At 32.6% G+C, this 23,341-nt stretch overlaps 1 protein-coding gene across 1 annotated transcript; it reads left to right on the top strand.

Annotated features, from left to right (window-relative positions):
• Nucleotides 1-17,342: 17,342 nt before the first annotated feature.
• Nucleotides 17,343-21,682, top strand: LOC135121746 (dephospho-CoA kinase). The gene is made up of 9 exons (XM_064046026.1): nucleotides 17,343-17,456; nucleotides 17,507-17,569; nucleotides 17,630-17,702; nucleotides 17,940-18,010; nucleotides 18,065-18,112; nucleotides 19,398-19,482; nucleotides 20,193-20,274; nucleotides 21,004-21,165; nucleotides 21,647-21,682. The coding sequence occupies exons 1-9, from the start codon at nucleotides 17,381-17,383 to the stop codon at nucleotides 21,680-21,682; spliced, it is 696 nt and encodes a 231-aa protein (XP_063902096.1). The 5' UTR covers nucleotides 17,343-17,380.
• Nucleotides 21,683-23,341: the final 1,659 nt, after the last annotated feature.

Genomic DNA, 23,341 nt, shown 5'->3' with positions numbered 1-23,341 from the left:
AAATCGCGCTGTGCTAGTCGAAGTGAGAAGCTACGCGCCGCTCCTAATTTTTCAACAATTACCAATCGTTGCTTCGCTGAACAAGCGAGTGTCGTTCCGGCGTGTCTAAGGCCTTTATATTATAGCTCTATACTATGGTGATTAATTTCTGGTGAGGGCCTTTCTTGCTTTTGAACATAATTTGTTTAATTACTATATATAAAGTTATATATAATATTTATGATATAATGCAACAGTTTTTGTAATATTTGAACTATATATTAATGTAGTTAACTATAAATTATTTTTAAAAAAAAATTTGAAAGGTATCCTCACTTAACTTAGGTTTTATTAATTAATATGTTTTGGTTCTTTTAGTTTTTATTAGTTAATAGTAAATATTTATATTTATTGTGTATAAACTAGCATTTCTTTTTCGTCTCGTCAAGAGGCATCTATAAAAAACTTATTTAACGGACTTCTACACTTCCAACCTAGCCGAGGACAAGGCTGGCAGCGGTGCTGCCCGTATCTCTAGGTGACACGGGTCTTATGCCTAAGGCTGCTTCTCCCTGTGGTGGTTTTTAGCGGTTTTTCACATGATAGGCCGGATGGCGGGGTTTCTGGCTCGATATTTTCCGCGTTTCTCGGGACATCTGTAGAGCTCTCTAAAGGGCGTACACTAGTGGGCACTCGTGCTTCACGCCTGCGGAAGAGGGGATACAGATATAGCGGCTTAAGGTCTGAAGAAAACCGACCGTAGTGTGCTAATAACAAAAAAAATCTAGTCTACAGGTGCTTATTTACTGTGCCCCAAGGGAGGTTCTAATAAATTTTTTTTCTAAACATTGTATAATAGTAGTATACCTTGATATATCCGGCGCTATACTGTTTTTACTTATACACTTAAAGATAACAGTTTTGACCATACTATAACCTCAAAGTAAGTTACATACACTTTCTTAATTTTTTTTAATGAAAACCTGGTTAAAAGTTACTTGAAACCAAGTGTAAAAGTTTAGCGATTGCCTCGTTTGTACTTTACGCTAACTTTTGTAAGACCTATTAAACTTTTTGGTGTCTATTTGTTCTAGTACTAATTATTATATTACGTGCAATTTTACTTAAAATCGTAGATTATATTCGTTATATTTTCAGTTAGCGCTTCGTCCTTTTTTTTAGTGTAAAGTTTTTAAAAATTTTTAAAGTAAATTTTGTTAGCAATAGTTTTACCTTAAAACTTAGGATATTGTTTACTTTACGTCGAAGTTTGTTCTAAGATATCTACCGCTGTATATTATCGAGAATTTACCCAAGTTTTTCTTATAATACATAAAGTACTTGAGAAAGTTTTAATAACGTCCGAGCTGTATATTTACGCCCATACAGGATGCATTATTACATGTCTCTATAGTAGTAACCTCCGAATATATTTTTTTTTCATTTTATTTTTTCAGATTTAGTTCTTTCTTTAAGTAGCTTAAAAAGCCTTGTTTTTTGACCTAATAGACTTTGTTTTTTAGGGAGTGTAAAAAAACTTAGCCCTTCATGTCTGTCACTACCTAAGGCACTTTTAAGGTCTTTTAAAAGCGTGATCCTGGGGTGGGAGTCTTCCATTTCGACATTATAGCTATGTTTCGCCAAACTGCCAATAATGGATCTTTGATAGATGCTACATCGATGGATTCAACCCAATGAAGGAGTTGCTAGTATATGCATCTCGCTCAAAATGAAAGATAAAAAAGTGCACGCAGCACATGCTGCAACTCGAGCGAGTTGTAAAGGCTCCGCTCTCATAGAAGGATGGCGGCGATTCTATAGTATATACTAGTCTCTAACACCATTGTATTTGTATATTTCTGTAGAACTTATCCTATATCAGGAGTAAACACACTTTTAGATCTCTGAAAGGTTACAAGGACCCCATTCTACAGGGTCCAAAAGCTTACCTGTATCTCATATACAGATAGAATTTTTGCATACTATTAAAACACTAATAGGATAGGCCCAGTTTCAAGCTAGTTTATCAACCCTAGAATCAAGGTCATTAGTGTTACTTAAGATTACTCCATACATTATCCTCTTAACTACGGAAGTTAGATTCAGTGCTTTCCTTGCTTTTGTTCGCGACTCTTCACTAAAGATGCAGTACCTAACCTAGCTTAGTCCCGGCCACGATTCCCCTCATCAAGAATAAGAATTGAACAAGTTAGATACACTGCATGCCCCGCCCAGACTCCTTCAGATTCACGTAGAAAGTTACTACACAGATCTAGGGCAAATGCAATCCGGCTAGTATACCAACAACAGATATTAGAGCCAAGTACAGTAGGATGCTAACTAAAAGAAGTTACCATAGAGGGTTATTAATCAGCTCTCTGTGGTCACATAACTTTAGGGAGGCCGTTCAAGCTTAAATTCCCCGTTTATACTTATTTGTGTAGAACTTGGGATCAAGAACTTGTAGTCAGACGTCTTAAAAGTAAGGGCAAGGACGTAAGTCTCTATTATCCAGCTTTTATTGTAGTATAACTAGGTTGCATTAGGTATTATCATTGCTGCTTAAGGGTATGACAGCTGATTGAACAAAGCAGTAAAAGAAAAGTAAATTATCTCAAGTAGGACCATTTAAATAAGGAAAAAAAAATTACGCCAGATTTGTAGATACCAGAATAATATTTCTTTCAAATGCTCAACAAGGTAAAATACAACCTGGTCCTCCCAAGCCAATGCCAAAATGACCACCTAAAGGGACTAGTCAATATACTAGCTTGCTACAAAATACTGAGTTGGTAAGAACACATTCGCTCTTCACATGCTGGTCTAAACTAACTAGGCTAAGTATATTAGTGTCGGGACCGTCTGGGAATAACTAAAAAGGAATTAAATTGTTCTTTCTACCCCCAAGGTTATACCAAAATGTTTCAATCCGGGTTTGACTATGACCTAATAACGTAGCAGCTTTAGGTAAAATGAATTTAATTCCCTACTGAGACCTTGAAAGACCAGGTACTGGTAAAACTCACTGAATCGGCTACTAAAAAGATCAATAATAGTACGAACTCTATCTCAACTATAACCGTTTCTCTCCAGTTTAGCTCGTTTCACTAGTTGTTTGTAGGATTAAAAGAGGGAATAGCCTAGCTATGCGTTGCTATTTCGAATTATTGATATTGCTGATCAATTAAGACAAAAACCAGAATTTATCCATGCTATTGCAATACCTCGTATCTACTCCCATAGAATCAACATCATCACAAGCATAAGCCGGAGAACTTTACTTAACTTATTATAACTAGTAGCTCTGTCAGTTTTATGCTAAATGCCATAGGATCACCACATAGAGTACTTACGCCCAAATCACTAAATAAAGAAACCTTCACTCGGTATCGTATCAAGAAGAAAACTACAGACCTAGTCCTACTAATAAAGGATATAATTCGAACTTGCATTACTTACCCTACAGCTGTGTTTTAGACTCCACGGAATCCCTCCAGAGTCAGAAAGACTGACGTATAAACAGGCCAGGTTTAATTACTACAGGTTAAAATGACCCTTTCCAAATAAAGTTAGTATTCCAAGTCAGTGGGTGTTAAGACTTTCTGCAATATAAATAATAGTTAGAATCTTAAAAAACATAAGCCTGCATTAGCATGATACCGAATTCTAGATAAAAAAGAAAAAATTAAAAGCAGCCAAGGCATGTTCGGACTCATACTCAATAGATTAGAATGTTTATACAAGCTTCTGTAAAAGTCTGGAACAATGATTTGCAAGAGCTAAAAGGTAGTGTCATTATTGCATGATCTTAAGCCTAGGCTTATTTTCCTTGCAGCACAACCAATAATCTCCATCGGGACCACTAACCTATCTAATACCATAAGAGTTGAGACAGAAAAAGTTGACCAAGAAATTAAACCCTTGGGGCCTGAAACCGAAGATTTTTAACGCTCAATCAGACAAAGGAAAAGGGTCCTATAGCTACTACTAATTGAGAAGTCGGATTATAAGCAAAAAGAACAAAGCATGTACATTAGTAAGTACTAAGAATAAATATAAAGATAGTATAAAAGACAGGTGAGACGTTAATATCTTGGCTCATTTTGCAAACTTTGTTAGTTAACCCCTTTTAGGTTACTGGTTACTATGTTTACCACTTGGCGCCTAGGTTCAGTTTGCAAGAATAGGTCTATGTAATTAACCCTAAAGGACAGGCTCGGTCTCTGAAACAAACTCCGGAAAGTTTGAGTACCATATTCTGAAGGATTAGGCAGCAGCCAACCAAATATAAAAAAGTGGTAAATTTAGTTACCAGTAAGCGTAAAACAAATCCATTTTAAGCCCCAGAGTTTTGCCCGTTAAAGATTTAAGAAGTAGGCCAAAATAGTTCAAAATGACCAAAGGAAACTTAAAAGCAAGTCGAGTTAAACCCAAGTCCGCCCCCAAAGTTAGAAGAGGGTTAGACAGCTGTTTGGGTAGACCTGGAATGAAAGTGAGTTTGCTGCAAGTAAATTCTTCTAGTATAGTCAATTCCTATTTATTGATACTCGTTTTAATGTAACCTGGTCTCACTTGTAGGAGGAACAAAGGCAAGTATCGTTACACTAGTGGAGTGAAGTTTAAGCTTAGACTGCCAGGGGAAGGCTCCAGACAGAAGGGATTAAACCCCATCAAAAAGATAAACCTGGTTACAGCCAGCCTATAGAAATAAGATATTTTTTTAATTACAACTAAAGAACTATAGGGCTCACATGCTGATAAATAATTAACCTATAAGGGGTGTTATAGGCAGAAATTCTACTTAGTAGAAAAAAATAACGAACTAACTAAAAACGTTAGCTAATGAAATGTTCCACTAAAGTAGAACAAAAAAGAGGACTCATTTCAACTATGTTAGGATTTCATTCCTAAAATCGGGATATGCATCCTCTTGCAAGCTAAGAAAATGTTAGATTTTTTAAAGTTTTTTAAATAATTTTTGCTTTTAACAATTTTTCTTCCACGGGCATATTAAATGGTTATCACTAGGGAGCCTTGTAAAAATAAATCCAGTTGTTTATCGCCCTTACAACTTTTCTTAAACAAAATTTCCTATGCGGATTGTAAATTTTGTTTAAACCAACTGTATTAAATAAATTCGATCGATTTGAAAATAAGTCTGTATTGCTGGTCTTTTTCAAGACTTTCCTCGTCGTCTCTGGATATCATGGTGGAAGTTTTAATGGACTTGGTTATAAATCCTGTAACCCTAAGAAATTTGTTGCGTTGTAGAGTTCTTCTCTTGGAAACTAAATTAAGTATCAGGTTTTTTAACATTTTTATGATAAATAACAGATTTCATTGTCTTAACATTTACTTTTAGAGTTACCTTTGCAAAATTAATGAGGCAGAAATCCATATTCAAATGGAAATCTTAAAGTTTACTTGTTCACCCTATTATTTATTTTTAATAGTGGGTAGAAGGTTTTTGCCTTCGAGTTTTGAAAGGATTTTATCCCAAAAAACAAGTTTTAATATCAGGTCATTATTTGTAGTTTGTAGTTTTGTTACAAACACATCTATTTTGATAATTTAGGTTAATTTAATTATATATATAATATTTATATAAATTAACTGTGAAGAAAGCAAAGAGTAAAATGTGCCAAAGTAGCGAAGTACAAGTTACGGTAAAAAATAAAAGTAAACTGCGCAAAATTTTGGTCCACTTTTTTATTTTTAATTACAAACGTTGCCACCCTATAATAAGACCTATGGAAGGCTTTTCGCTAGCTTTATTGTACTTTCCCGAAGAAGTAGTGTAACTATATTTTAAAGGCCTGAGGGATGCTAAAAACCCACATCCAAAAGGGACGGCCACGGGTCCAAAACCTAATTTATATATTTTCTAATATTTTAGAGTTTGAAATATTTGAAACTTTTTTAGAATTTAAAGTAAACTTTATAAACTTTCAACAAGGTTGACTGGGAAATACCATAGGAGTAAGAGGGCAGCACCACAATTGTTAAAAACGAAGTACTGATATTACCACTTGGGGTAAGCGCATTATACGAGTCCACTCAAGTTGTCACGCCTCGAGCGCCCAAATTTTCGCCCCCTCTTGTTTTCGTCTCAAAAAAAAAAAGAATTGCGTTCGTAGATAGCTCCTCGACTGACATTATATTATTCATAGTGAAGCGCGTCCTGAGTCTCTCCTTTTAAAATCTCGAGTTTGGTTTAATGTGTTATCTTCTTAGTGTTGCGCTTAGTTATTATAGGTTATTCCTTTTTAATTATAATATTATTTTTTATGTAGTAAATGATGTTTACAGGTCTGTTTTTTAAGTTCTCAGTATTCTTTTAAATTTTTATGTTTAATAACTTTGGTGCGCTTCATTAACATTGTACAACCCCTTTGACTTTTAAGGTTGGAAAATTAATAAAGTGGGCATTATATATTTCAAAATTTTTAGGTCTGTCCATACAGGTTACTCTAATAGAATACGGTCTAAAATTATTTACAATGGTATTTAAGTATCAAAGTACATATAACAGAAAATGCTGTTAACATATTGAAATATTATTAATTAAATTTAACGTTTTGTCCACTTACAGTAAAATGAAAGAGATAAGGATAAACAATAACCAGACCAACTTATAAAGTTAGATCTATTATCTTTGTTCACCGGTGCTTACCTCGCACGGCACTAATATCAAAGTACCAAAATTGAATGGTGATCCAACCTTTTAAATGAAAGGAGTTAGTTTGTAATATTTCATGTATTTTTTCAAGTGTTTACCTTATAAGTAAATTTTTACTATATTTACGAATTTATGATCGAGTAAAAATTATAAAAAAGAGGAATAGGTGTCCAAAGAACCACAAAAATTACTTAATTTAGTTAGATTTATAAGATAGCAATAGGATTTTAACTATTTAGGAAAGCGAATTTTAATTCCTGAGTTCTTGAAGCCTATACAAAAGAAAGGTTCATATTAAAAAAACGCTAAATTCATAAAAATCAATTAAAGACCTCAATGTTTTTCATATACTTACGAAAATTAACTATGTGAAAGTGACAACCAACCTCTAGTACTTAAAACCTAAGCGTTCCTTTATAAAAGACAACTAGCCTACAATAAACTTAAACATTAATACAACTTAAGCTTTATATTATGATTTAGATATTGTCAGTCATTATAACATTTGTTGTAAAAATTGCATATACTTTAAAATTATGCAACGTAACTTGCATCCTATGAAGTTTTTAAAAAAATTGTTACTCTTTACAGATTTAAACTCCACGTAATGATTAATTTTAAAAACAAAAGCTGCGCTGGAGGATGTGGAAAGCAACCCAACTTTAATTTTCTTGGCAAGTTTTCATATTGTAATATTTTCTTAAATTGTTAAGCGTAATTTTGTGATATATGTAATTTAATTGTCTAGTTATAAACATAAAATATAAAATCCTCTATTCATCTTGACACCCCTTAAGAAACTATAATATGTTAAATATGCTTAATGAAGAATGCGCAGGTAAATTAAAACATCTTAATTTCCGTTAACTCCGTGAAAATTATCGTAAAGGAGGGTAAAAAAGAGTGGATATATTATTAGAAGTGATATAATATTAACGCATCGAGGCCCAAGGGGAATAATATTTTCTTATGTAATTCACTTGTTATTAATCAAGAAACGCAAGTTCTTTTGTATATCGCTTATTATAATAACTGGAAACGCGGTATAAATTTTCCCAAATAGTAGAGATCAATAGGAACTCTACTTAATTCTTTTAGAAACTAACTGTAAAAACGGCATTCAGTAATAAACCAGTGGAAGCCATAATTATTTACTTTCTTTTACCTTAAAGGTCTAATTTTTTTGTATCTCCGAGCGCTTGCCAAAATATATTTAATTATATGGCAGATAGACACCCCCATTTGTTAAGTTCTAAAGAACTTCAGACAATACAATGTTTACCTTACATTTGTTAAGGGTAACGTTTATAGTAACTAAAAAACTAGGAATTTGAAAATAAAATGAAGGTCTACAGCTATATTCCCACATTTACTCATTTACAAGGTGTTTAACTTAGTTTTCTTACTTTTTTTTTCCAAAGTACATAACTAAATTTAACGCTTTGCATCATTAGCTTTGATGAAAAAACTTAAGTTAAAACTAAATTTATGTATACGAGTTCGTTAGACCCAACTTACAAAAGTTACATGATGCCAATTTGTCTAAAAGAACCCGTATGATATCTGAACAGTAATTAAGAACTAATTAAAATGTCTGCTAAATGGTAAAGTTCTTATAATTTATAGGTGAAAGAAAAGCTTTGTATTGCTCTAACTGCCGCATTAAGGGAATGGTAGACGTGGTCCACAAAAAATGCAAAGGGGGATGTGGAAAAATACCAAACTCAAATTATCCTAATGAAAAGAAAGCCCTTTATTGCACAGCTTGTAAAAAGGAAGGAATGGTTGATGTTACCACCAAAAGGTATATATATCAAATTATATAGTTGTAGGTTTAGTTATTACATTTTATATTACTGGTAAGATGTGCCGGTGGATGCGGAAAAATTCCGGCCTATAATTATCCCAACTTAAAAAAACGTCTATACTGTAGCACTTGCAAATTAGATGGCATGGTTGATGTAATGAGTAAAAGGTGCAAAGGAGGTTGCGGAAAAATACCAATTTATAACTATCCTGGGCAAAAAAAAGCTTTGTATTGCAATAGTTGTAGAATGGAGGGCATGGTTAATGTGCAACGAAAGGAATGCCTGGGAGGTTGCGGAACGTTTAAAGCCCCTATATATAATTATCCATTCGAGAGAAAAGGAAGATATTGCAAAAACTGTAAACTCCTAGGAATGATAGATGTCATGAACAAGAGATGCCTAGGGGGCTGTGGCCGCTTTCCAAGTTGTAATTATGCTGGAAATAAAAAAAGGCTCTACTGTAATAAATGCAAATTAAAAGGTATGATAGATATCATCAACAAAAGAACACCCCAAAACAATAATAGCAGGAATTTTAACCATATTACCAAAACAAAAAACTTAAATAACCGGCTCCAGTTTTGCAACAAAAACCAAATTTTTCACTCTGTCTCCTACAGCTATAAAATTACCAAAAATATATCAGAAGGTGCGGAGGAAGTAAAACTTCAAATTCTTAATCAAAATTTAGATCAATTTACTGAACCTGTTAGCTATTGTTATAATTATAATTATAATGGCAATTTAGAAGAGAAAAATTCAAATTCATTAAAATCGGAATGGTCATTCCCGAGCTATGAAAATGAGGTGGGGGGAAATATCCTTTGCAAGCTTCACGACTCTGAGACAGTATCAAAACTATATGATTACACTTTCAACAGTAATAATTATATAAAAATTTATTACACGGGTAATAATATCACAGATTACAAACAAGCTAAGTCGATGAAATACGCCAACTATTTTGGTTATTTAGGCGAAAAAAAAGAGCCTAAGAATCTTGCAAATCAATTTTATAAAAATAATAACAAAATTTTAATTGATAATATAAATGTTAACAATTTAAGTTCTTTAAAAAAAAGCTCTAATGATGTTAAATTAGATTGTGCTTATAAGCAACCACTTAATCTATCTTGTAAAGCTTTATCTGGAAGGGCGGAGCTGTGGAGACCATTCTAATTTCAATTTGATTGGGACATAAATAAAATATATTTTATTTACTCCTAGCACAATAAAATAATGAGAACAACCAGAATTTTTATAGAAGCTAATATTCAAGAGGTTTCTCTTTAATAAAAAAAATATTTTTCTTAAGTTTGTATTTATATAAATTTTTTTTTATGCCTAACAAAGCAAGTTTAGTTTTATTAAGTTAGTTTGTGATTTACTTTGCGATAAACTGTGTTACATGCAGGTTAAGTTACTTTACTAACAATTGGTCTTTAATAAAATTAAGTTTAGCCTCGCATAGCATTTGGTTAGCTCACTCTGCAATTAACGATTATAGGCACTTCATTTACTTCTTTATTTATTAGCATAGCTAGAAATATTTTGTATAAAGATTTTTTTCTCTGCCTACTTGCCTTCTTGCCTTCTTTAAAGATGATAGAAATTTAACAGCAAAATCTTATATTGCTTTATTTCGATTCTTGTAAGATCGTAAAACTATTTTGTGTATTATAACTTAATAAAAATGAACTTGGAACTGAATTATTAATAGAATTTAAATATTTCCGTCTAAGGACAAGATAATTGTATTAGTAGAGCTCTCAAAATAACTACTTCTTAACCAACTAAAGGTACTAAATTTTTAGCTAACTATCGGCGGCTACAAAATGCAGGAGCAGAGGACTAACAACAAAAAAAGAGCCAAAAACTTTTAATTGCATTGGCATGCTACAATTTTTCTGAGTAAAATAACGTAAACTGTTTATTTACTATTTCCAAGGAAAAAGTATAAAAAGTTGGCTTCTGAAAAGGATTTACCATAAAAAACCATGTGAAGAAAATATATAAAGCCAAGCATAACTTTTATAGTAGCATTTTCATAAAGTAGAACTAATATGAGCAAAGCTATATTAACTTAGTAGATGCAATGAAATTATTAATATAACCTGCGATATTACTAGTACATATTAGTTGTTATATATACATATATATCTTAACTCTTCCTATTTAATTGTTATAAATCTTATTATTGCTATATTATAAGTTACAAAATAACAAATAGAATGTTAATTATTGTAAGTATATTAGTAATAAGTTTCTTATTAAATCTTGCATTAAATACATTATCTAGTATAATAAGGTGTTCTGCAAATTTAACAAAGTGAGAGGGAAAGGAGAGTAGCTAGCACCCACTACAGTGACCTTTAGATGCTTTTAGGTAATTATCGGCTAGGCGCTGTGTATTCTAAAAAAAAGCGTCAATTCGCATTCCTAGAGGGTCTCCTGTAATCAGTTTTAGAAGGTTGCTTAGTGCTAGTATGTACGATTTCTGTATGTATTATACTAGTGCTGTTGGCTACTCTTGGCTCGCTGGATTCTGAGAGTGTCCTTTACTAGGATTGCTTCTCGGAGCCGGTTAGTTCGGCCGCTGATTGGTAGTGCTGGTTCCTATACGGGATCTTCCTGTATGGGGTACTAGCGCTATCATAGAATAGTGCTACTACCTAGTATATATATTAGATATAAGCGCGCGAGCTTGAAGTGAAGATAAATCTTTTATTATAACCCTTTTCTTTCATTTCTTGAGGTAAGAGTCATTTTGTTAACCTATACAACTCTTTGGCTATTGTTTGCTAAAATAGGGTTAGCGTAATCATTTACCAAACCTTTTCTTTGTGATTATGGTACCTTCCTGATTAAGGCTCTGAGTTGTGAGCTGCAAGTATAGTACGCTCTTCAAGAAAGCAAGGATTCATGATCCACAGGTTCATGTCGTAAATCCACGAAAGAGACCGTGCCTATATAGAAATTTGCATCTGCTGGCGCTCTTAGTCTGGTAACATTTAACGAGTTGGCTTCTCACTTAAAACCCCTTATTGGTTAAAAGGGTAATCCTCAGTGAATAAACAAATTAGGCTAAGCAGAAGGTTTTATTATTTTAACTTTGTAATAAAGAAAAATAGTAAGGCTTAAGATTCAAATCTTCTGCGAATATAGCTAATCCAAGCTTAGATAGTGTTTCTCACTTAGCTTTGTTATAGTGAACAGGGGCTTTAAAGAGTATGTAGTAATCTAGTGCTTAATTCTAAGCATTAAAAAGTGATCGATAAATATGGACAGCGACTTTGAAGTTTACTGAAATTCATCGAGGCAGCTTTCTATACTAAGTGCATGGTTACGCTGGTGTTAGTTCGGTTCTCATTCGATCGGCCTTGATAACTGTGTCGCTGGCTACTGGACTAAATAGTGTTGTTTGATATGCTTATATAAGCTGCCGATCCCAATGCACCTCATATATATATATATATATATATATATATATATATAGAGTACCAGCTAATAACACCATTCAGGCTCCTAGCAAACAATACATTTTCTAACAAGGTGCATCGAATCTAGGAAACTAACACTAATACCGTCACCCAGTTAAGTTCGTTATTTAGTCAAACTTTCTGTTGCTTTATGTGACTGTACTAGCGACTCCGGAAACAGAGTTAAAGTGTTATTAGAACATCACTCATTATGCAGTTCTTGCTTTTATGGCTTTCAATTAAAAAGAACTCACTCGGATGTGAAGTAGTGCATCGCCTAACTTAGCTTACTATTAATATTTTATTCATTTATTTATTAGTTTCAATAGATCTTTCATAGGGATTTCTTAGGAGAAACAGAGCCGAAAGGGGAAGCTAGTACTCCTCAAAGTCTCAAAGTTATTTAGCTAAAATACTTTTACTAAAATAAAGCCAATAAAAAAAAATCGCTGTCCATATATTCTAACCAATCGTTAATACTCGTAAAGAAGCACTAGATTTTTTAACTATGACTATTAGTTCAAGGTTATTATTTTCTTCCTTGCTTTTATTCCTTGTTAGATCACCTGACTTTCGTCAACTGTCAATTTATCTCTGCTGCTGTTCCATTATTTGACTTCATTTGAGTACTTTTAGCCTTTAAGTTAGTACTAGTTGGTTTACTTTCCTACGGTTATGTAAGAAAAATTACCAGGCGAACTTCAAGGTTATTTAGAAGACAGTTATCTTGTTGCTTACACAATAATACTGGACTATTTCGAACTAGTTTCTCCAATGCTGATGACGGATTTACTAAGTAAACCACAGTAAAGTTCCACTTTAGTAGAACAAAGCTTAACTACTACTCTAGAAATGATAGCTAACTATCTAATCCTACTAAAGTAGAACATAAAAAATTTAGAAAAGGTGAAAAGTCATATATTAATCGCAAAAGGTGGAATTCTTGATCTATTGTATATAACAGTGTCATCGGCGTACAGCGCTAAGAAAGTTTAAACCATCCTTAGTGTTTCGGGGTAAGAGATAACCCAGTCCTGGTTCCTTCGTGCGCTACTATTTGAGGTTTTCCCTGATAACGTGGTGTGTATAAATTACTTTAAGTGTTTTAACTTTAAAGTAAAAGTCCCTATTTCCCTGATACATGTAAAAAACTTGTTCTAAAAAATTGAGAAATTTATCTGCAGAATACCCCTCAAGAAATAATGGTGCCTTTATCTTCCAGCACCCTAACGAAGGGTTAAGTAGTGAGGAGAGTTGCGTTAGGCATTTGTTGCTGAATAATGCTGGAATGATCCGTCAAACCTAATTACTATGATTTAGGGGTTTATATCTCGATATTGCGCTCAAATGCTCATGATTTTCAGTTAAAGATTAAGCGGTTAATACTAACTCTTACTTCTCTTACAATGTGAACATGGCCCTCTCGGATAAGATAGAATATGCTCTAATCTCTATAATAAATGCGCTGACCTTACCTAATATACTTTCGGTATTTGTTGTACTGTGACTTTAATTCCTTTCCTTTTCAACAATCTCCTTAGTTCTATTTCTGCAAGCTTAATATCTTTGTTTCTAGATTCTTTTTTGCGAGCTAGTTCTACATTCGTTTTATCTGGATTAAGGGCAATATTTTTCTTTAATTTTACATCTCGTTATTATTAAGTTATTCCAATTACACAATTTTGCGTTTTTTTATTTTCAATAAATTAATATCACTGGCAAGTTTCTAGTTCATAGCTAAATATTCCCAAAAAGAAATTTTTTTACCTTAAAAACAGAGGTGGACTCTGATCAAAAAGAAATATACTTAGATGTTGTTTTAGGAGACTCGAGCTAAAGTGGAGTCTCTCCTATAAACAAATAAGAACCACTTTTTAAAGAACCACTTTTTAACACCCAATTTCTACGGTGATTGGAGAAGAACGAAGTATATTTTAAGTCAACTGGATTTAATTTTACAGGTCAGAAGAATGACTTAAGACGAGATAATGATGTACGGCTAGTCTCTAATAGGGTTTAGCATTTAAATGATTAAAAAAAAAAATTGATGTTTCTAAGCGGAGCTACCCATAAGTTCCTATTTAACCTGTTTAAATCAAGCTTCGGCACCTTGATGAAGCTAAAGAAGTCCAAGATCAGTTGTTACCTCTGCGTCAACGAATTAACAATCCAAGATGAAGTTTTTGAGCTGGAAGATATAACCCCAGTGAACCCAAGACCACCTGAAGAGGTTATTAACCTTAATAGATGAAATGTTCCCTTTACTCTTTGACAGATATGAAAACAGTTGCGGATCCAGTATTCTAGAAGTATAGTTCATAATGATTGAAGACTCATATACTAGGTCTATTCTAGAGGAATGGCATGTAAATGAAAGAAGAACCTCTGCGAGTAATGGAGACGAATTTCTCAAAGTTCACAGACTGCCCAATTAATAAACAAAACAAGCAAGGTAGATTACCCCTCGCGAATAATTACTGTCACATCTCTTTTGAATACTTACGCGCAAATCTAACTAACTCACTAACTGCTCGTAAAAGAACACCAGCACTAGAGTCAAAGGTTTAATAGTCTTTTCTCACGCGGATAACAAAGGACCTATCGCTAAGAAACGGCTCTATAATTTGTATCAAAATACAGAAAATGTACCTTTATCAAATTTTATAAAACATTTATACTATACGCTGTTAATAACTTTCTACGCTAAGGAAACCAAGAGTAACTTTTTTTTAGTTAAGTACAAGCCTATGAGATTTGCTCAGCGGTGGAATGACTTCTTCGAGTACCAAAATGATTGGCTAAAATACAGTTTTCAATGTTAACCAATCTTTGCAACCGTAATCGAAGCAGACCTTCCGCAAGTTTATTTTTAAGCAGAAGAGTAAGCTTATGGGGGTTATCAAGGTGTATTCGCTGGACAAGAGTGTTTTCTGTGTATATAGAAACCATCAACCTGTCATAATATATGTAGGCAGTAAAATGAAAATAACTAAGTTATTGAGCTCTATAAGTGAAAGAAAAATTGTTAAGCAATTGGTAAAGATTGCAGCGGGGCCCAAGTTTTACTAAGTGTCAAGTTTGTCAATAATAATAAGGATCTCAGCTATGTTGGTAAAGACTTTAAAAGTGAAAGACGGGTCTGCACAGCGTAGAAAAAAGGAATGTTTGTTCCAGTATGTGCAGAGCACGTCCCCTACCTGTTTACAGTAGTCTCTTACAGGGACGATACAAAATCTCAACAACGAAGACTTTTTACGAGTTTGAGTAATGACTTCCCGTTGTTTATCATAGAAACCTAAGACTTATTTTTGTCATCCACATCAACGGTCGTCTTAAAAGCTCGCAATTCTTGTTACGAAGTATTACTGACCTTTTTAAACTTTCTTGAACGACGCCCTTTGATAAAGAGTTCATTAATGCGAAAAAAAGCATAAAGTTTTAATTTTTTTGAAGGTTAAAGGTAACCCCATAATAAAAAGACTCAACGAAATCTTTAATAAAAGATGTAGTTTCGTCAATCCCGGATTAATAAGCGGGATAGGGGAAGGGCGGTAAAAAGTCGCTTATGGATTTACTAAAAAGAGTCAATCAGTTGATTAATAACTTTTTAAATTTCTTCGAAGTAATTATTCCCAATTTACAGCTGGACTAAATAATATAGGATGATAACTTGTAGAGGGTTATGATGCGTACATGTAGACGTAGGTTCTCTAAAAAATTAAAGTCTCCTACAATCTTGGAATCTCAAGTTAATAAGTGTGTAGGTTCAGAAGAAGCTAACACTAATATGCTGTTCCCTTCCGCATGCGGTTTTAATATTTTGCCAGCATTATCATTCAACTCTTTATGTCTATTTTATTAGGCCATCCTTCGGGGCTTTAAATAAGTTAAAAATTTTAAGGAACATATTGATGTTTAGTGCGCATGTCAGTGCTTCAATACGCTGTAATATAGAAGTATTTCCAATAAAAGTGTCGTCTTTAATTAATGAGTATCTACACCTCCAAAACCCTTATTATTAATAAATCGGTCTTTTCCATAAAACGTGTGGTTAGTAAGAAATATCTCTGAACACTCTCTGAGCGAGTTTCAGAAAGCAAAATAAGGTCGTATTCTTATTAACCCTTGTCGAGTGCTTAATTTGAAAATAAGTTCACTGTCAATATGGCGATTTGTGTGCTAATGGCTATGGAGAACTAACAAATTGTTCAATAATTATCTTATCTAAGTAATCGGTATTTGTGTACTTTTATCTGCAGTAGATTGAGTATAAGTTTAGACAGTAAAACTGTTCTGTCTTGTGAGATAATGGCAGGTGTTAAACAGGTTTTTCTATATGAGGTGTATTTTAAAAGTAATGTTGGCAACTTCTAATTTGCAGGGTATTTACCCTTACAGTTGGCGAAAAACTGCTTCTCAATCAAGTTTGCGTTAGAGCTTTTATGGACTAGGCAGCTGTTGCTCAAACATACGAAAATCGTCGACGATCGTACTCCTGCAGACGCAATAGAACAAGATCCCTGCGCCTAACAAAACTGTGCGCCTTGTCTGGCGGGCAATGAAACGTTGTACGAAAACTATGAAACCACTTGAAGTTTTTTTCCGAAATCCCTTTGAACGTGTTAACATGCAACCTAACTACCAGTGGGCTCAAGAACTTATATACGACTTCTGGCATATTAGTATAAGTTATTAGTAAAGCTAAGTAGTCTGCTCTCGAATTTACCGAGCATCTACACAAATCATTTCTAAAAAAATATCTAAGTGCACGAACTGGGTGAAAAAAACTTTTTCTTTCCACCACTTGCATACCACGGAGGAGCTTTAAAAAACCGCTTTACTTGTGTTCTCCCTCCTTAAAAAGGGTAGGGGCATGACTCCGCAAGTGTATTCACTCGAAAACAAAAACAATGATAATCTATCACAAGGCCCAATAGGAATACCCAAAGGTATTAATTTTTAAAATAAACAAACTAAAGTATAATATATATATAAAATGACGCTTACTCGTGAAGATATTTGCTTAATGTGTTAATGAAGGCAAATATATAATTTAATAAACTGTCCCCGGTTTATTGTAATTTACGGCGTGGTTCAGTTTAAAAGGTTAAATACATAAGGTCATAATACCGGGACCGAGAGTTGCCGTCGTAGTTCAGCGGTTAAGAGCATTAGGTGGATACTCAAATTCGTAAGTTCGATTCTCACCAATGCGACACTCTTTTTTGGTCTGCGATGCATGGGCATTTAACCTGTGAAAGTGTCACCGCTAACACACAACAAGAGTGTAACCCTTGGGTTAGAGCAAAATAATTATAAAAGGCCCCACTCCCTGCGTGCGCCCTTTTTCATTATATTGCGTTAAGCCTTCACTGCCTTTTACTTACTGGTAGCTACAAGTATTTAAGGGGTTTAGTTTAATTTTAGAGTTAGTTATGGTGGTCCTTCTTGGCCTAACGGGAGGCATTGCTTCGGGAAAATCTACTGTTTCTACTATTTTTACGTCTTTGGGTAGTTGCTCTATTATTTATTTCTACTCATAAAAGTGATCGGAAGGTTAGGAAGTAAAGGCACCATCGGTGTGGTAGACGCGGATAAGATTTCAGCAGATGTGCTAAAACCAAGTTCACTTACAAAGCTTATATTTATTTCTCACTTTAATGTGGTTTATAATCATTGATAAGATACTTCCACTTGGAAAAAGGTCGTTGCAATTTTTGGAGAGGAATTTCTAAAAAAGGATAAAAGTTTGGATAGGTAAAAAGTTACTATTAATATATATATATTGGTTCTAAATTTATTACATACATAATTTTGTTTGACTGATTTTTCATACATAATATTTATCTTTAATATTATTTAGCTAGAAATTTACTTTTTATTTTATTCTATTCACTCTTAACTTTTTATATCTATCAACTTAAATATATGATTTCTTTATTCCTGGTTTCATGGGTATTTTTTTCCCTAACATTTTTGTGTCTGCATTATCAGAGTAAAACTCGGGAAAGTGATTTTTTCCGACAAATCTAAAAGAATTGAGCTTAATAAAATTGTGCACACCGGTATTCCGTTGTTTTGAAGTTTTTATAATTGCTTCATAAATTTTTTTTCCTTAGCGATATTGAAGGAAATGTTGTTGGCGGCCGTTAAGTTGTATTTTTCTGGTTTTTATTTTTAATATTAACGAGTTAGCTGCTTTAGTATCATGTTTTTACTAACTGTTTTTTTCAATACTAATTTCTACTATAAATTATTGAATTTATGTTGAGAGGCCCTTTTTTAATAATAATAGTATGACTTTAGTTTTTCTAAACAATGTCATATCCTTTTTAGTTTATGAATTTATAAAAAAAATATTCAATAAAGTCGAGCTTTTTAGTTAAATATAGTCTTTTCAAAGTTTAGTTAAGATTATTATTTGAAAATTGGTGTCACTAACTTTTAATTTTATAATTAATTGTATATTATTGATATTACTTAATAAGTTTTTTAAATATCCTTACCATAAGCTTGCTGCACGCTGCGTAACTCAAAGTTTGCATAAGTTTTTTCTATAACTTTTATTTAGAACACCAAATTTTCAGAAAGAATTTTTTTTGGAAGATTATAAAAATATCTGTACTCAACTAGCTGATTATTTTTTTGATGTCAAGTTATTTTGAACGCATTGCCTGCTATAGTGAGCAAACAGTGTGCCTGTAGTACATAACATTTCATATATTAAATTTATTATATTAGTGTTCTTGTATTTTTATTATAATTATTTTTATAAAGGCACCTTATATTTTACTTTACTTGTAAGTTTTTGTATTTTCTTAAATTTTATTTTTAATACGTCTTAATAAAATTTTTAGTTATTTGATTATAACTTTCTAACGAACTTTTTTCTGTATTTAATTTTGTTCGTCTCAATTTGCTCACACATTGACTGTTCGCCCAGTTTTAGTCGTATAGGATGCGTAGTTTGTTCTAATTAATATCACGCAATAAGTCTTTTATGGTGCCAGCTGCCTTTATAAACTACTGAAGTTAGTGCGGTAAGATGGTTAGTATCATAGAGAAAATTTATAGCATCCAGGGTTAACCAATAACAAAAAGTGAGGGCTTCTCAGAAAAACGAAGGCGACATCACTTTGATCTCGGCACGTGGGCGGCACGGTTACGGTCCGGATATATGTATGCCTGCCTCATCCACTCCTGCACCTTTTCTCCTTTCCTTAACAAGTCGCTAGTTAGTGCCCACCAGGAACTTCTGGTAGCAATGTTTTGCGCGTATCATAAAGTTTGGAAAGACATACAGTATTAGAAACAATGCTTGATTTCGTTTTTCTTTAACAGATCTATATATATAAATTCACGTTATAAAGAACACTTTAGTTAACAGTAAATTTTTTTTTTTACACTTTACATATACTTATTTACAATCATCATTATAACTTTTAATTGCAGGTGCTCGTGTGATTATATTTGACGTTCCATTACTATTTGAAACGAATTTTTATAAGATTACTTCTCCAAATGTTGTTGTTTACTGGTTAAATTTTTTTAAAAACTTTTTTATCGTGCAGTTCTTCGTTTCATTGTCTTATATCGTTATCTCTTAAAAAAAATTGTTCAATTTTTTTTAACTTTTCAAATCTGCGTTATTTTGTTTATCTAAAATATTACTTAAACCATAATTGTATTTTGCTTTGCATTTTGTGCATGATGAAATTTTTTAAATATTACTCCATATTAGACTAGACTGAAAGTTTGGGTATTTTCTAGACTCACTTTTTTATATCTTAAAAGATTGGCATATTTGTTGCAACAAAAACATTACACAATTGTTATGGCCAGAAAGTATAAATACATTTAGTTTATTAATTATTTTTTTCCTACTAAAAGAAAGTAGTTCGTTGATATTTACTAAATAAAACTTCTTTATTATAATTGCAGTTGATCAGTATAGTGTTTTACAAAGTTTTATATAAAACTGCACGTAACTATAAATATTTTAAAGTTTTTTTAAAAAAAAGAAATATCTTCTAGCATCTTAGTTAGTTTTGCTTTAAGAAAACTTTAAAAGACTTTTAATTACAAATCTTGAACTAAACGTGCCCGATTTACAACTAAAGTTGTTTGTGTGCGGGATGACAGCGGTGATCATGATAGATGTTTTACTTTAGCATAATTTCGTTGTTTTAATCTAAATTCATTATTAAATTTTTATTGTATTTAAGTTATAATATTTTAATTGAGCAGTTCCGAAAGCAAACAAATTCAGAGGCTCATGGCGAGAAGTAAGCTTTCAGTCCAAGACGCTAAAAACCGTATAAAATCACAAGTTAATATGATAATTACTTCTTGCTAAGTTTTTTGCACATATTAAGGTTTATACTATTTGCCACGACAACATTTTCGTTAATAACTAAACAATTTATTTGTAAACCGTTAATAACGTTAAAAAATAAAAATAATAATCAATATAATAAATTGTTATAACAATATTAACGGAAATAAAACAGTGAATATAAAAAATTCACTTTCGTACTTTTCACGGCACCTCTTTCATGTCCAAAACAAGTTTTTAGAGTGGCTAATCGAGGAAACTTTTCTATTGCGCACTAACGCTGTGGCGGTGTATATTCGCAAAGTTGCAGATTAAAAAACAGTCAAAGGAACTTTTTAAGGGCATGGGAGGGCTACTTGTACTACCCTTGGCGGGGTCATTACGTGATCTCTTGTTTTTTTACCAAGAAATTCACCTTTTCTTTATTGGCTTTTAGCTCTAGAAACTTAGTGTAGTTTCTTTTAAAATCGCACAGTTTAAAAATTTAGATTCCATTTTTTTATTAAAAAATATTTATAATAAAGTAGGAAGGTTATATCAAGTTTATTAGGATTGATTAATTTATACCCTTAAATAAAATCATTATTTATTATAAGTTTTTTATAAGTAAAGAAGTTTTATTATTCGAAAAGTTAAAAAAGTTAATACTTTTTCCTTTTTAAAACATTTATATAAAATATTTTTAAATGGTTTGAGCTAATATTTTAAAATCTCTACGTAAAGATGTCTTTTAAGGAAAAGCGAAAGCTAGCGGACTATATTATCAACAATGATGGAAATCTAAAATACTTAGAAAAAGAAGTCAATAAACTTTTTAATAAATATTATCCGGACTTTTGGAAAGGCCATAGAGAAAAAATTATCGTTATAACGGCTTTGCTTTCAGTTGTATTGATTATTTTATCTTTTGTTAATTTTAAGTAAAGGTACTTGATAATAAAGTAATATACTCTTTTTTGTTTGATGAATATATTTGTATCAGCAATTTGGTAGGTAGGCGTACCTAGTTTTTATTAGACTTTGAAATCATCTTTATTACAGCTGTAACTGGTCAAGATTGTGTAACTCTTCAGGCGACTAAAATAATTTAAAATTGCGACTCCCTTTGATTATATACCACTTATTTTTCCGGCCTAAAAACTATGTGGAGATCTGCGCTCGCTGCTAAGTGAGAGACAATTGTGGGCTCCATATCTGTTAACAGTCGGTTTACTTTAGATTATAAGAAAAAATTAATTACAACTATTTTTTCGTGCTAACTTAACTCAGTAAACCAAATTATTAGTTGGAAGCTGACTAATAAATGATGAAAACTTTTAACATAAAAGCGAGTATGCTTTATCTTTTAAATAACCATGCGTTATAGATTGCCTCTATTCTAGCGGTGAACATGGGTTTTTAATTTTTTATTATTTATCTTATTTCCTCTCGAGCGGATAAAAAAAAGTCGATATGCACTAATGCTCTCCTTATTTTGACAATAATAGCCTATTGTTTTCTCTTTAGTACTATAGAAGTTTTTTATTTTTTTTTTATTTTAACTAACTTAAAGTTATTATTTATATTACTGGTTTCTCCTTAACTGCCATTATAAATATGATCTCCAAAGTTTGCATTTTCTTAATTTTGAACCATATACCTTCCGTTGAAACTCATTGGACATAGTTAACTCTCCTTTAGTTGTACTTGGTCCCGAAGGACCTACATTTAACGTCCCGGCTCCATGATACTGGCCATGGGCGTCGTTGATTTGATGACTAAATCTCCTGCGTCCTTCAGAGTAGGTAGTAATTGGAGAGGCAACTGTAAGAAGAACGTATAAAGTTCGGGAGATTTAAGAAATTCGCTGAGGAACTAGGAAACCGTAATAACAGCCGGGCACCTGTTTGGTCACAGACCGAAGTACTATTATATAGTACTGGTTGCTTTGTTAAGTCAGGACTAGAATTTTTTTAAGGTTGTAGAATCGACCTTCGCAAAGCAACATCGGTCTTTACCCAAATTAAGTCGATAACGCCTTCAGCTTTTATTAAAAAGGCATAAAGAGATCGGTAAGTCTTTCATTTACAAACTCTGATTCTATATATGCCTGCCTCTTATATTATCATCAGATTAAACCATGTATACTTCAGAGGTCACATCCTTACGATTACTAAAGGACTAAACTATACTAAGAATAACGAAAAATTATCCAACGCAAGTGAGCTATGTCTACAGTTTAAATAGCGTAGTTTGTGTGAGATGTGAACAACTAGTTTGTAATGAAAACCTGTACTTTTTTGAAAACATAGAATGTCACAAATGCGGAAGATTGGGTTGTGTCAAAAGTCAGTATAAGGTAAAGAGGCCCAACTTTCCATAAGTGCACTACCCCCGGATTATATGACATAAAAACCGACCCCTTTTTCTTTAAGAGTTTCTATAATATGAGAAATAGTTATTCCTTATGTCTTGCCATATAAATCTAGACAAGAGGACGGTGGGGGACTTGAAACCTACTAAAAGTTTTTAAAACTTAAAAAAATAAAACAGTATTCCTAGGAGACGGCAAATTTTGTAAGAAAAAGGTTTTATTTATACGCGAATGCCTTAATAACCTCATAGTGTAACAAAATATGTAATGAAAGGAGATTAGTATTATTCGACAGGTGTTGATATTGTTGATACTACAGACTGTAAGTATTGAAAACTATATATTATAGAAAAAAGATGAATTTATAGGTTTATCGTAATTACTAAAAAACTATTAATTTATTTAATAACTTTCGAGATGACTGAGGAGTACACACGAACCCCGACACTAATGTGAGCTCAACCATTCAACCTTCACATTACATGCATACACCCCCTTCACCGCCCCCAAATTGCCACTATATCAATATACCAATGAGAAAAAAGTCGGTTAATGATTATCTATGTGGCCCTGGAAATTCTGGTTATTTAAAAACTTGCAAGCAGCCAACATATTTGATTTTTTGGGTTTAAAAGCCTTATTCGTGTCCCTAAGTAGCATTGATAACTTAATAATTTATTATCATCTGGTATTACAAAAAATTTCATC

Source organism: Zophobas morio, unplaced genomic scaffold (assembly GCF_036711695.1).
Source record: "Zophobas morio isolate AGI-343-1 ecotype UQ-CSIRO unplaced genomic scaffold, CSIRO_AGI_Zmor_V1 ptg000686l, whole genome shotgun sequence".
NCBI classification, from domain to species: domain Eukaryota; kingdom Metazoa; phylum Arthropoda; class Insecta; order Coleoptera; family Tenebrionidae; genus Zophobas; species Zophobas morio.
The sequence above is the reverse complement of the archived record's forward strand: the minus strand, read 5'-3'. Positions and strand labels throughout refer to the sequence as shown.